General features: G+C 49.4%; 1 protein-coding gene across 2 annotated transcripts in view; it reads right to left on the bottom strand.

The window, feature by feature from the left end:
• LIMD1 (LIM domain containing 1) overlaps positions 1 to 9,535 on the bottom strand; it is a 33,398-nt gene extending 23,863 nt beyond the window's left edge. For both annotated transcript variants that reach the window (XM_005519164.3, XM_088058644.1), the window contains exon 1: positions 8,213 to 9,535. In XM_005519164.3, the coding sequence (XP_005519221.2) occupies positions 8,213 to 9,368 (1,156 nt within the window). In that variant the 5' untranslated portion in view covers positions 9,369 to 9,535. The remainder of the gene's footprint in view (positions 1 to 8,212) is intronic.
• Between the last annotated feature and the right edge of the window lie 4,432 nt (positions 9,536 to 13,967).

Raw genomic sequence — 13,967 nt, forward strand, 5'->3', positions numbered from 1 at the left:
AAGTCCTGCTGCACTCAGAGCCAGAGTCCACACTGACACAAACCTGGAGAGAAGAATAATTAGTTACTTTGTTTTGTCCAAATCCTACACCAACTGAAATGCTCACTTGGCTGTGGGCCCACCCCAGCACTCAGGCTGGCACCAAGCGAACAAATCTTTCTGGCTCTTTTTGAATTGAGCAGGTTTATCTCATTTATTGAAAAAACATTTTAAGAAAGATAAATCGTACAGGCATTAGAAAAAGAATTAAAAATTAAAAAAAAGGTCAAGGCAAAGATAAGAAAAATTAGCTTTTCAAATGGATGTGCTCTCCCAGGAATGCACACATTCAGCGGCAGCCTGAATTTCTGTGCAATGATCTGACACAAGAGCTAACGACTCACAATTCCCTCTTGAGTACAGCAATGCCGAGCAGAAACTTTTGGGAGCAGAAAACCTGCCAATTTTCCACGACACCCACCAGGCTTTCCACAGAGCCAACGTACTTATTGCACTGCAAGAGCTGCATTTTCCCCTTCTCCGTGCCAATGAATGGCTGCTCCAGAAAATTTCACCAGCATGCTCCAGTTCCCTCCTTCCCACAAAGCAGCCGGATGACACTGACTGTGGATGAGCAGCAAGAAGAAGCGGGAGGCAGAAGGCACAGCAGCTGAATGTAGGCACAGCGCCCAGTAAAGATGCTGGCAGGCATAACCCACTATTAAGTAGGCTAAGGCAAACCCCGTGGAGGGCAGAAATTGTCTCTGCCATCTCCTGTCTATCCCATTACGCCTCAGAGCACAGGCATTGCCCCTCTGGGCTCCGGACAGAACAGATCCTGCAGGAGCTGTCAAGGCTCTTGCATCTCTACCAAAACTTTCCTCCACCTCCCACCCCTCAACCTCCCCAACCACCCTTCCACCTTTTCCTTTCAGTCCATGCTCCACTTCACCCCCTGATTAACCCTTTCACCCGCTTCTTTCAATATTTAGACCCCTAAAACATGGAAAATAAAGTCATGGAATGAAATGGGCTTTTAAAATAAATTGACAATGTTTTCCATAATAACTCCAATGTGCTAAATTACTCAAATATGTAATAACCAGACATGCTATAAATATTCATACCTATGCTGTGCCAGGGCTGACAATTGAAAAATTATAGCCATCCAAATCCAGTTTATGTTCTTACATGTATCTGCTAAATCTTACTTGAAAGCCTACTAAATCTCGGTAGCAAGTGAAATTACTCTCTAAATAAGTCTTTGCTATTTCCAGATAAAATATTCTGAAGTATTATAACCAACATACTTGAGCCTTCATCTCTGACACTCAGCACACCTGGCCTGAAAGCAGGGGGGAAAAAAAATTGATTTTTACTAAATTTTCCTTTCCACTTTCCTTTTTTTTCCATTCAGTCCCTGCTGTCACAATGACCCTGATCTTTTGGCTTAGGCTAAGCAAGGGAAAAGCAAGGAACAACCTGTTGCTGACAGCAGCCAGCCGCTGAGGTCGGCAGCATGTGTGCAAGGCCAGCTGATGGAAGCCAGCACAACCGGGGCCTCCTCCAACCCCATCCCACTGCAAAACGCGCTCTGCACCCTGCTCCATGCCAGCTCTGATGGCTATTTCCTCAAACAGTGCTGACTGTGCTTTCTGCTGGTGTTAAAATGCCAGCAGCATCACTCCAGCCCCACATGCCACTGACACTAGTCAGCAGTTCTGGGTAATTTTCTTGGCATGGAGTGGCTTTTAGCAAAAACTTCTGTCCCCAGTGTGAAACAGAGGGATCCTGAGTAGCTACGGTTCAGCAAGATCCCTGATTCCTGTGCTTGGTAACTTTGCAGCTGCTAACAAGTGTTTGTGCAAGCGCCAATGCCAGCAGACATCCCCTCTGAAATTACAGTTCTTAACTTAAGACAACGTTATTAAGAAGAAATGATGGGTTTCTCTTTTACCACCAGGATGACAAACCCAAACCAGCACACATGTACAGCACCACTAAATTCATGCCCAAGCACACAGGCAGAATAGTAGCCAGATTTAGGAAGGGAAAGGGATGGAAATTGCTGATTTTGGTTCCATTTCTGCCGGCAGGGCAGCCGTCCCTGGACAACAAAGAAATCTCTGTTCTTTTTTGCATCATGCAGCAAGCAACCGCCCGCACTGCAGCTGAGAGTCTGAACAAAGGGACCTTTGGAACGGAGCTGGGACCGAAAACATGCCCTGTAAGCCACTTTCCAGCACTTGCCACACTCCATCTCAGCACTGCAGACCAAAAGGCCTGTCACCAGTAACAGCCTCAGTTCACGTGATCCAACAGGCTGGATGCAGACCTCAAGGGCTGTGAGAAATGAAAGCAAACTCGGTACTCAGTCTGAAATGTTAGTCCCACCCTCAAAATTCAACAAGTGCACTTCCATTTACCACCAGACTCAAAGCCCCTGGAGACATCTTTTCCTCCAAGTGTTGCTATTTCACACTCACCAGAAGTAGTTTAGTTATTTACTGTATCCCACTCACTAAAAATTCAACACAAGCCATGCTGAACAGCAGCATTTTCTGGGACTAGGATTTATTTCCACATTTCAGACAGCATCAATCTACAGAATAAGACCACAGTTCTTCCAACAGCATCCCTCTTTTTTTCAGCAGCACCTCCCTTCTCAGCAACACACAGCACAGCCAAGCTTTCTAACCTGTGCTCCTGGTTTGGTTTACTAATATTTACTAATATTATCACTTCATTTTGAACGTGATATTATCATTTCATTTTGAAATGTGACAGTGCTTCAATGGTGAGATTTCTTTGCCATGCCACTTTGGTCTCAGATAAGAGGAATGGAGGGGCAGGATGATTCCGGTGGTGTGGGTCTGCTTATCTGACTAATCCAGCAACAGCAAGTCTGTCCTACTCCTTCCACATACTCTGTGCAAGCCACATTTCTACAATCAGATTGACTCTTCTCTAGCAGATGCGACTGCTTTTTTGTCCCCTCCCTACAGGAGGCTGGATTTATGCTGAAGAACCCCCAGCTGAACCTAGAAAAACCCCACCAGTCTTTGCATCTCTGGTATCATCATTCCCATCTGTCCACATGTGCACACAGCTAATCCAAAAGCAGATCCTGATGACTCTTGGCAGAAGTTGTACCTTCACAAGGGTCTTCCCCATCAGAATTCTGCTTGACACTCACTCTGACAGGGAGGACTCTGTGCAGGTACAGCTGCCGTGTCTCCAATCCACCTATTTTATCCCAGGAGAACCAAGCCCTCCACTTGCACACGTGTTTTAAAGACTGTCTTCTGAGAAAAGCTTTCACCGTGTCATACATGATGTGATGCTCAATTCTCGTGGTCTTACTTCTGAATTTCTTTGGAACTTGAACCCACCCTCCTTCCCATGGGTCACCTTAGCCAAGTAATTCCTACATCAAACTCTAAATTACACACATTGCATGCCTTGCTATGCTGCTTATCCACTACTGAGCAGTAATTCTTGCTGGAGAGGTGATTTCAAGATCTGGAGGCCCAGGTGAGATTGAGTGCCTGGAAAACCTGGCAGATTGGTTCCATTCATCACTGAGTGACTGAGTTGTCTGTACAAAGATGGTCAGGTACTCCCTGCCCAAAGAACCACAGAGTTGGTAAACACAAGTTTTCTGTTCACTTTTTCATGCCATGTTCTTGACCCCTGACCTTGCTGCAGACCTTTGTGTACACACTGCCAATGAAGGACGAAAATGCTATCAAAGTCACGTCAGTGATATTTTAAGTACCTTATAGTGACGTCAGAGATTATGATAACTCCCATGCCACATGAATGAGGCTCCTTATTTCTTTCAGTCCCACTCCTACTGTATCCTGGCTGAAAGACTGATTGCTCCTCTGCCTCCACTCCTTGCTTTTTCTTTCCTTTTGGTAGATTTTTCCTTAGCTCACAAACCCAGCTGAGTTCCCAAGAGGAAGGGAGGAGAAGAACATACTGCTGTAATTTTGAAGAGCCATATTCCAGACCACTCACTTGCTTGGTTTCTTGCAGTGAGATAAGCTTTACAATCTGTACACACCCACTACTCAAGCAGTGTAGCATCAAGTAGTATCAAATGTTGTGATCCTTCCAGCTTTCCTTGTTCCACCAGAACCTGTCTCTCCCTGCCTTCCCCTCCTCTCTGCTGCAGGTAGGCGTCTACTTTCAGCTTTGGTACTCTCCCAGGAGAAGGTAGTAAAGCATGCCTCTGCTCATTCCCAGTGGAAATGGCATTGTCATCATCACACACACAGACAAAACAGACTCAGAAGAATTTTCATTTTAATCAGAAATTCTCCACTTGTCAGCCCTGAGACTACCTTTGCTGCACATGAAGTGTCCTAGTGCTCCACTATCAGCAGGGTTCAGTAAAGTCCCCAGGTGTGTACAGCCCCAAAGTGAAGTGAATTGTGGTTTCAGCAGTGGTGAAACATTAACTTCACCATGCACCAAAGAGCACTGCTGGCCTTGAGCTGCTCACACCCATTCAAAGGTGCTGGGCTTCCAGGTCTCCACAGGGCTCAGTGATTCAGTTACTGCTCTGCTTCTGCCAAGGGGAAAAAAAATCTGCAGACTTTGCTATGAGGTATTCTCTGTCTGACTGCTGGGAAGCATCCCAGCTTTTTCACTGCAAAACAAGATGCCCAGGGCCCTCCTAAAACACCCACAGCTTATCAGCTCTGCTGTAAACAACAAGGAAGCCAGAATACAACAGCTAATAAATAATTATTACACAAAAACTATTCATTAAAATGGTTTATAAAAAGCTCTTGGTAAGGGTGTAGATAATACTCATCAGGTGGAGATTTCCATCTAGGTGTATGAAAAAAGCACTGGTAAAAACGTGATGCTACATGTTACATCTCTAAAAACACCCATCTGTGCCTGCAGACCAAGGCACTGCATGCTGAAACAAGCAGTCAAACCTCCTTGTAGACCCCAGCACACCTCAGCCAGGCCCCTCCTCCACCAAGTCACTCCTAGGCAGTGCAGGCAGATGCTCGGTTTCGTTGTTTATCTGTCTCACCTGAAAACTCATTAGGCACCTTCAGTCTTTGGGATGGTGTCACTTCACCTAACCCTAAACATTTGGGTGGTGCTAGCAAAGGATTTACATCCGATCACTCCTATTTAATCTTCTGTCACCAAGAGGAGATGAAGGCTGATGCACCCAAAGGAACACTGGGGAAATCAGTGGGATCTGGGCACCTCACTGCTGAGTGTTCCCTGGAAATAATATACCAATACCTAAATACATCCTAAACTGGCTTCCTCCCAGGGACACCTCCCAGGGACATGGGGGTCCTTCTCTGCTGCATGAGAACCAGCCTCTCTAGGGAACAACTTCAGCTTTTCCTTCCCCAAGCAAAATACCTGGATGACACCTGAGACTCCCTATGTCCTCCTTGACAGCCCACATAAATCAAATCAGCACTTCAAAAGCCCTCTTGGAGAACTGAAATTCCTCCAGACATGTGCAGCCCATGCAGCTCACACATAGGTCACCACTTCCAAAAAACAAAAGGAAAAAACCCCAGAGAATTCTTGGTTTTGTATGTTTCTTTCCTTTCACTTATTATACCTACTCTGAGCAGACAAAAGAATTTTGCACAGCAAGCTGGTGCTGACAGACAACCAGATTGCTGCTCCTAAGCACAGCACCCTACCTGTGTTTTGCCTAGTTCTTGGCTTATCCTTTCCTAGGCTTTTACTGACAAGCACACATTCTCACATAGTGAAGGAGAAAGCAGCTCCTTTACTATGATCAGAATCTGATCCAGACTGAGACAGACTGAAGGACAGTATGTTAACCTGACAGACAGACCCATCTTCAAAAATTGTTATGAAAGCAGCACACAAAATTAGGAGAACTGAAAGTATTTTTTATAAAATACTTTAGTCCTCTGTACTTTAGTCCTGGTTTCATTTCCTGGCTCTGATGAACTTCAAAGCTGCTACAAAGACTTCCCTTCACTGGGGAAAAAGTCTGCTGCAAAACAAACTATTGATCCCTTTTATCACTATTGCATAAAAGTGTTTATTTTACATCCTAATGTTTGGTAGCTTGAGAGTAGAGCATAGCAAAAAATAATTGAGAAGGCCAGTTGAGCCCTTTGTTCCTTCAAAGGTAGTAAGGTAACTGTGCAGAAAATGAAAATAAAAGCGAGAAAGAAAGGGGAAGGAGGAACCCCAGAATTAAAATACCTCGATATTTGCTCCTTCCTGTTCCTTGGTCCTCAGCAGAGCAGATCTGCTGAACCTTTGCCTGCTGAGCTGAGGTTCCACAAAAATTTACTTTTCCCTCTGCCAAGACTGCATAATTTCTTTTTTTTCCTCTCACTCTCCTCCTTCCCAAATTTTTGAGACATCACATCCTGGTGCAAAATCCCCTGGAGGAGGATGTCAAAACACCTCACTGGGGATCAGGCAGCTTCCGTGTCTCCTCCCTCCCTGGGGCTCACTCAGACACCTGACCAGCTGGGCTCTCCATGCTGCCAAAAATACTCCTGTTAAACTATAAATCTCCCACAAAAGTCTCATCCTGCCTCGCATCCTTATTTTGTGACAAAAATGTAAAAGCAATCTAACAATCAGCTGGGTTTCTCTGCCTCCTGAGCCCATCCCCAGGCACACTTTGGATGAGGTACAATCCAGCTGGTTTACATACACCGGGAGGAGAAGACACAGCAGGGTCTGTTGGAGACCCCCCTGACACCTCTGTGTGAAATGGAGCTGAATGTCACTTCCAGACAAACATTCCCATTTTCCAGCACCACCTCCCACGAGCCTACTGTCCCAGCCCCGTTGCACTCATTCAAACTGCACGCTTCCTGCACGGGACGGAAAGTGCCAAAACTCGCTTCCAGGCCAAAACGCTGTGAGTAGAGCAGCTCAACACATCACTTTCCTGCGACGGGATAAAAAATGCCCCTGCCCTGCCACAGGGCTTAATCCAGTTTTGGATACCAAGATAAACAACCCCGGCACAGCCTCTGTGGGCAAGTTTCCCCCGCCTGCTGCCAAGAAACACAATTTGTTATACAATCTGCAGCTGAGCACTCGTGGTCCCTCCAGCTACATCCCCAAAACTTGGTGTGAGGCTCTTGTGTGGCTCAGACCACCACTGAGCCACCCACCGACCCCACCAGACAAGACTCTGTGCAACAGCACCTGTGCAGGCTGAGATGCAAACCTTTCCTCAGCACCAGGCTGCACAGTTTAATCTGTCTCTGTTCTACGACTGCAGGTCTAAAATCATGAGGAAAATCCATACACCTGGCCTGCTCCTGTCATTTCTTAAGTTAATCGTGAAGTTTCCAGCCTTCCCATGAACTCTGGCTTTCAATCTCCCAAAAGCTGAGCTGTTAAATTGTGAAGTGGCACAGCAGGCAAAGGAAACACGCAATTTGCCTCCGACCTCCCGCCCTTCTGGGGTTGCAAGTCAGTTTAATCCAGAAGGACATTAAATATTCTCATCGGGAGATCCTTGCATGGAAGTGGTTCCTTTTCACTGCCAAGTGCCAGTGAAAACCTCTGGCAGTCATCTGGACTCCTCACAGACCCAAGATTTAGGGAAGAACATGCCTACTGCCTGTTCTGCCATCTTCACGATGCACCAATCCTTTCACTGCTGATGGGAACCAGCACCTGGGGGCAGAGGGAAATCCTGGCAACTTTGGGAAACCACCGCCCTCCCCATCCCCAAGCTACTACTCTCTTCCCTGAGCTCCGTACCCTTCTCTATGACAGCAGCCTATGCAGGCATGACTCCTCCGCAGGCTAGATGGCTGCCTTCCCGCCCACACGTGGTCGGGAAGCATCCTTGTAAGACACGGAGAAACAGGAGTATTCTCAAGAAAAGTTAAGTGCCTCCCTGCTGGCAATGAAGGGCACTTCAAAATATGCTGTTCCAGCTTCTTCCTAGCACTGCCTGCCCCCCCCCCCCCAAAAAAAAAAAGCTGCTAAACTACCCTTGCTTTAAAATTAAAGAGGTAGGATTAAAGAAAAATATGTGCAGGAGGAAGAGCTTTTAATCCCTGTGATAAATAAAAGTTAAATTAAGAAAAAAACTCTGCTCTGGGCAACTGATGGAACACAACCAATCAGATGTACAGGCAAATACAACCCTGCAGGTCTGAACCTTGCCGTGACACTTTGCAATGAGCCCTCCTCGTGCCGACAGGCGGACTGCCTCCTTCCTTACCAAAGTAATCGGCCTTTGGCCGAGCATCCATCTCCTGCTCCAGGCGCTGGGTCAGTGCCTCCAGCTTCAGCTCGGCCGCCGATGGCCCTTGCTCTGGCTGCGGAAGGAGGGTCTGGCAGGGCAGCTTCACCTTTGCTGTGCTGGAGCCATCCAGGTGCCCAGAGTCTGACCGTGGCCCGCTCACACCCTCCGGGAAAAGCATCTGCGGCGCGTTGGGAGCCACCATCCCTCGCGAGGCCAGGCGCGAGGAGCCGGGCTCAGGGTTCCCGCTGCTGCTGCCGCCGGGCCTGTGGTTCTGACCGTGGGCCACGAAGTGACCGGCTGGACTGGGATAGGCGTGCTGGTATTCCACGCTGGGAGCAGCGGGTGCGGAGCCTGGCGGGAAGGACAGCGAGACACCCTGGTACCACGGCTGGTTGCCATCTCCTCCGGCTTTGGGACCGTAGGGCTCAGCGGAGCCTGAAAACCCTCGAGTGGGCTGCGCTGAGGGTGCCGAGAAGGATGAGGCCCTCTGCTGTGGCGGAGGCTCCTCTGGCCCCACCGAGGGTGCTGGGGGGGTCCCGGCGTTCGAGAAGGAGGAGGACCTCTGTCCGGCTGGCATCGGGTCACGGCCCCCGACGCCTCGCCTGCCCTCGCCGCCGTTCTCCGGCCCGCCGCGGCAGGGCTGCGGGTCGCCGGGGCTCCCAGCCTGTTGCTCCCCGCGCCCCGCGCCAGACTGTGAGCCCCCCACTCGGGGGATCCTGTCGGGCTCCGCTTCCCAGCCCCGGCGCCCGGCCTGACTCCCCGGGGCCTCGGCACGTGCGCCGCTCTCTCCGAAGCCCCGCTCCCCTCCCTCGCAGGGCCTCGCTCGCGGCCCCTCGGCGGCGGGGGGCGGCTTCGAACCCCGCGCCGCCGGCGGGCTGCTACGGGGGGGGTGGAAGGCGGCAGCCCCTCCGTTCATCGCGGCCATCAGCATCTCCTCCTGCTGCTGCTGTTGCTGCTGCTGGAGGTGGATCTTGGCCATCTTGGTGGCGAACACCCGCCTGGTCTCCTCGAACTCGGGGTTGTTGCCGGCAGCTTTGTCCACCCGAAAGAGCCCGTCCTTGGAGGCCTCGTACATGTTGAGGTCCTCGATGAACTTGCTTGCTTCCAGACCTAGATCGTCGTACTTGTCCATCCTGCCCAGCGTAACGGGAAAACCCCCGCCTTTTTTTTTTCTTTTTCTTCTTCTTCTTCCTCCTCCTCCTCTTCCTCTTCTTCTTCCTTGTCTCCTCTTTCCCGCCGGGATCAAGGCAGCGCCGGCAGCGGCAGCCGCTCCGTCCCGCCGCGCGCCCGCCGCGCCCGTCCCCGCTGGGGGCGTGGCTGTGGGCGCGGGAAGGGGGCGTGGCACCACAGATCGCGCCCCAAACCACGCCCACCCAGCAGCGCGCGCCGCTCGTTCCCGCTCGGTGGCGGGCGCGCGCGGGGTCTGTCCGAGGAGACGTCCCGCGGGATCCGGTGAGGCTCGGGCAGGGCTCGGGTCAGGCAGCAGGGCAGGGAAGGAAGGGGGTGCGCACGGTGGTTAAAATGTCACCGGGGTGATGCATGGAAGGCGTTTTTGCCTCGTCTCCCCGCTGCATAATACACCTGTTTTTCAGCCTGCAGCCCGGAAACCTTCCTGAAGAAGCCTTGTGAAAAGTCACAGACGCTCGTCGGGAAAAAAAAACCCAACAAACCAGCCCTACTCCCCCATGAAAAACTGCGAGGAAAATCTCATACCATACCTATTGGAGCAATTAGTCTGCATAGTAGGAAATTGTATGAATTTTCTTGGTGTACATAGACATTCTATGCTGGATAGTCATGTTTAAGTAAGCATGAATAGAGGACGCTGGATCATTGCAGGAGGATGACCCCTAGTCTGAAGAATAAAGGATATCCAAGGTAATATCAGCATCCCAGCCTTCCTGACACCTCTGGGAACCCCCCACCCTATTATCCAGCATCATACAAGTAACTGCAGCAAGACCAACTCCAGAGACATTTATATCAGGAAAGAAGCAGATGGATCATGACATCATAAAATTATTGTTGCTTTGGAGTTTGGTGGCATATATGTGATATATAGGGATTGGGCAAATCATGCTGTTCCCAGATGCTTGCAAGGATCTGTGTGTAAAACTGCATTTGGGGTGCCCCAATATGGCTGGGAGACTTTATGCCCATGATTAAAGGCTTACCCATGTGATTCTACACTTTACATCCCCACCTCCCTCATCTGTCAGCTGGGGCCAGTTGCAAAATTTCCATGGCAAAACACAGCTGGGGGTGCCCAGAGTTTGGGGGCCTGCACCAGAAACTCTGTTGGGCTCCTGGGAGAGGCTGCTTGGTAGGAAGCTGTGGTACCTGTAAGTAAACTTACTAGTGCAGTTGATCCTACGGGCTCAGGCACTTGTCCTGCATTCCCATAACCCCTTATTGTAATTCCCCCCCAGGCTCCAGGAGGGAGGGCCAAATGTTAAGGAATGTGGAAATTCATTGCCTTTAATTATGGTGAATTGGGCTGTGACCAAAACATGTCAGAAACAAAAAAAAATCTCCTCCCCTCTTTGACCCATTACCTTACAAAAACACTCCTGAGCAACTGAGGCCAGACCTAAAATATCCTGCCTCTTCCTGTGAGAACTGGCCCAATGTGCTTAAAAATGATGGCACCGTGAGCCCCTGGGAAAGGTGCCTTGTCTTCTTTCAAGGCAACCTCAGAACTCTGGTGGTGTCTCCAAAGAGACTCCGAGCCGGAATGAGAGGCTGGAGTCTCATCCCTGCAGCAACAGCCTTATGCTGGAGCTTGAGCTGATAAACTGATGGACTTTGAACAGAACAGTTGGCCCAGCCATAGCACAGCTTTAGGTAAGGGGGTTTGTGGTTTCTGGGGAAGACTGGCAGATAGGAATCCTAGCACAGGGCAAAGCACAGCAGTGGAGCTTCCCCAGTCCTCAGGACCTGGAGAAGGGGGACCCCAGCACATATTGCTACTAACCATGTCCTGCCACTTTTTAAAGAGATTGATAATGTTGGAACTTTTCACAGTATCAGGGAAACATCTCAACTATCAAGCAATCCCATCTATGAAACCTTTCCAAGCTCTCCTCTGCTGTGGGGATGAGGGAAGGAGGGGTATCACAGCTCCCTCAGGCTGATCCCCACAAGCCCTGTTTTACTTTGGGAGAAGCTGGGTGCCTGGGGGCTAAAACCCCGTTTTGCACAAGCTCCACCAGTTCAGGAGGAGGGTTTAGCCTCCATCTGGATGTCCAATGACAAATCCCTGTCTGTGCCAGGGCTCTTTTGGCTGGAGTGGAAAGGGTTTGCCTCCCATTTATTGTGGCTGGGAGATGCCACTGTGGTCCCCATCAGCTGCTTCATGCTGAGGCCACTGGTTGCCAAGAGTGAGAGTAACTACCCCTTTTGTGGGTCTTAACCAAAATTGTCAAGTTTGAGGTAAATCTCAGGTGGGGCAATGAAAGCCAAAACAGTTTCAGTGTCTAAAGAGCATCCTCAGAAAGGGCTCCTGGAAGTCTGTTTTTTGGCAGCATCCTGGGCTGACAAGGAGAACCACAGCAAGTGACTGAGGCATGAGATATCTCCTCCTCACTGCTGGCTTTAGGATGCTTTTGGAGATGGGTTTAGCTGAGATGCTTAACTTTCAGTTATGACCACTTTTATCTAAAATGGGCGAGCTTCAGTGTTAAAACAGTAGGTAACAACAAAGTTGGTACTGAACCACATCTTGAGTTCATATTTGTATGGAGAATGACAGAAAGGAAACAGAGCATCAGGTAGATAAGGATGGGAGCGTGAGCCCCAGCACTGCTTTTCTCGCCGGAGGAATATGCAACGTGGACAAAGAGCAGTTGGAAAGGAAATTACATGTTGTGCACCTTCTTGCCTCCCTCTCCCCAAAGGATGTAAAGTTAATCAGGGAAAGCCATGCTCCTATCCAGCACATCAGAGACTCAGACTTGTGTCTAAAAAACCATTTGGTGGAGCAGAAGGATTTAGGGAATAGATGTCTCTATTTTCAGCTTTCAACACACAAACCGAGGAAGAATCTAACTTCCATCAGATCACGTTTTTTTTTTTTTTCCTTTCTCTTTTAGGGTCATGCATATATTTTCTGCAGTTATTTTTTATCTAACATCTGTAAGTCCTTTTAAAGTCTGATCTGCAGGAGCTCACCACTCTGTGGAGGGAAGGAGTGGGGGGAAGCAGTCTTCTTGCCAAATGGCTGCTCTGGATGCTGCTGACCTTCACCAGCTATGTAAAGTACATTTCCTTCCTATGCCAAAGGATCAAATCAGCTGTCTGCAGAACAATGCTTACGCGGACGACGTGGAAAAGGCTGCTTTGGATAGGGAACCCCTCGCACTGGGCTTGGCCTCCTTCCAGGCTCTGCATGCATGAGCAGACACTTTGATGGCAAGCGCCTTCGAGGGGGGATCACAGCCAAGCGATTCAAAGGCATTTTGGAGTTGAATTCGCAACGCTTTCAGTGGATGTTAGGCAGCAAGATAGCTTTGAAGTTTCCTGCTCAGATTTATTCTTTCTGCAAGATTTGGGCTAGGGGTATTCCCAAGTGAGCAGATGATTAACTTGAACTTTCTGCTAGACTGGAGATGTAATACTACACTGACTTGCAGACCCTTCTGCTGTGATTAGATATGGTCCTACATGTTTATCGTTCCTGTGACTTTTACAGCCCATGGCTATTAAGAAACTAAGGGGTCCACGATTGCTGTTGTAGCACAGGACCAAAAATCTATGTGCCAGTTTGAATTAACTTATTCTAAACCCTACTACCCCTCAAAGAGAAAAAGAAATGAAACATTGCTCATTTAATCTGTTTTTGTTCCTGTGGGCAAGACTTACACACTGCATTTATTCATGCAAAATAACGCTGACAGCTTGTAACTCAGCCCCGCTCCACGTGGCCATCTCAGCTGCCCGTGGGGTGGAGGGAGGCAGTGATGTGGAGAGAAGCAGCCCCGAGTGGTGCCGCCAGCTTTTGGCACCTCACCGCAGCCTTGTGCTGGGGCAGCGCGGCGCTCCGGGGCCGGCGGGCCGGGCAAAGCTCCGCCTGCCCGGCTAAACAGGGAAGTGGCGAGTGAGAGCAGGAAGGGGATCATCTCTCTTTATTTCTTGCTGCCACGTTGGTGTCTGGGCTCATATTGCAGAGAGATGGAGAAAATGTGAAGAAATTCTCCACCACAAGTTCACAAGTTTCTCTCCCCGCCTCTCCCCCACCCCCCCCGCCCCGGATCATTTCTCTATCTGGGAGAAAACGCCCTTATATTTTAAAGCATGACAACAGCCCACGGCTGTATAGTTTATGGAAAAACATGATTAGGAGGAGTCTGGGTGCCAGTTTGTAGCCAGATCTCTCTCCAAAAGCAACTGCAACACTGCCTATTTGCACGCAAACGAGTGTGAGCACAGCAAGTTGGCTGTGGACATGCCCAGGGCTGGTCCCCAGTACCTGTGTCTTTCCCGGGCCATAGCTGTCCCAGGCAGGTCATTTCCCGCAGGACTACACACACCACTCTGCAGTGCCCGAGACATGTGCTCTGGTGTGTTTTAGCAAGAAAGTAATAAAGGCTTCAGTGCTAGAGTATAAACAGAGTGAGCAATTTATAAGGCAGAGGTATTTCCAGCATAGAGCCTGGCTTGGTTCTTGCAGGAACAAATGTGTTTCTCAGCTTCTTGCAAGGCAGTGCAACAGCATCTCCGAATTTTTGACTGA

Source organism: Pseudopodoces humilis, chromosome 1, assembly GCF_049639895.1.
Source record: "Pseudopodoces humilis isolate 2021_Gansu_Grassland_sample_001 chromosome 1, ASM4963989v1, whole genome shotgun sequence".
Taxonomy (NCBI): domain Eukaryota; kingdom Metazoa; phylum Chordata; class Aves; order Passeriformes; family Paridae; genus Pseudopodoces; species Pseudopodoces humilis.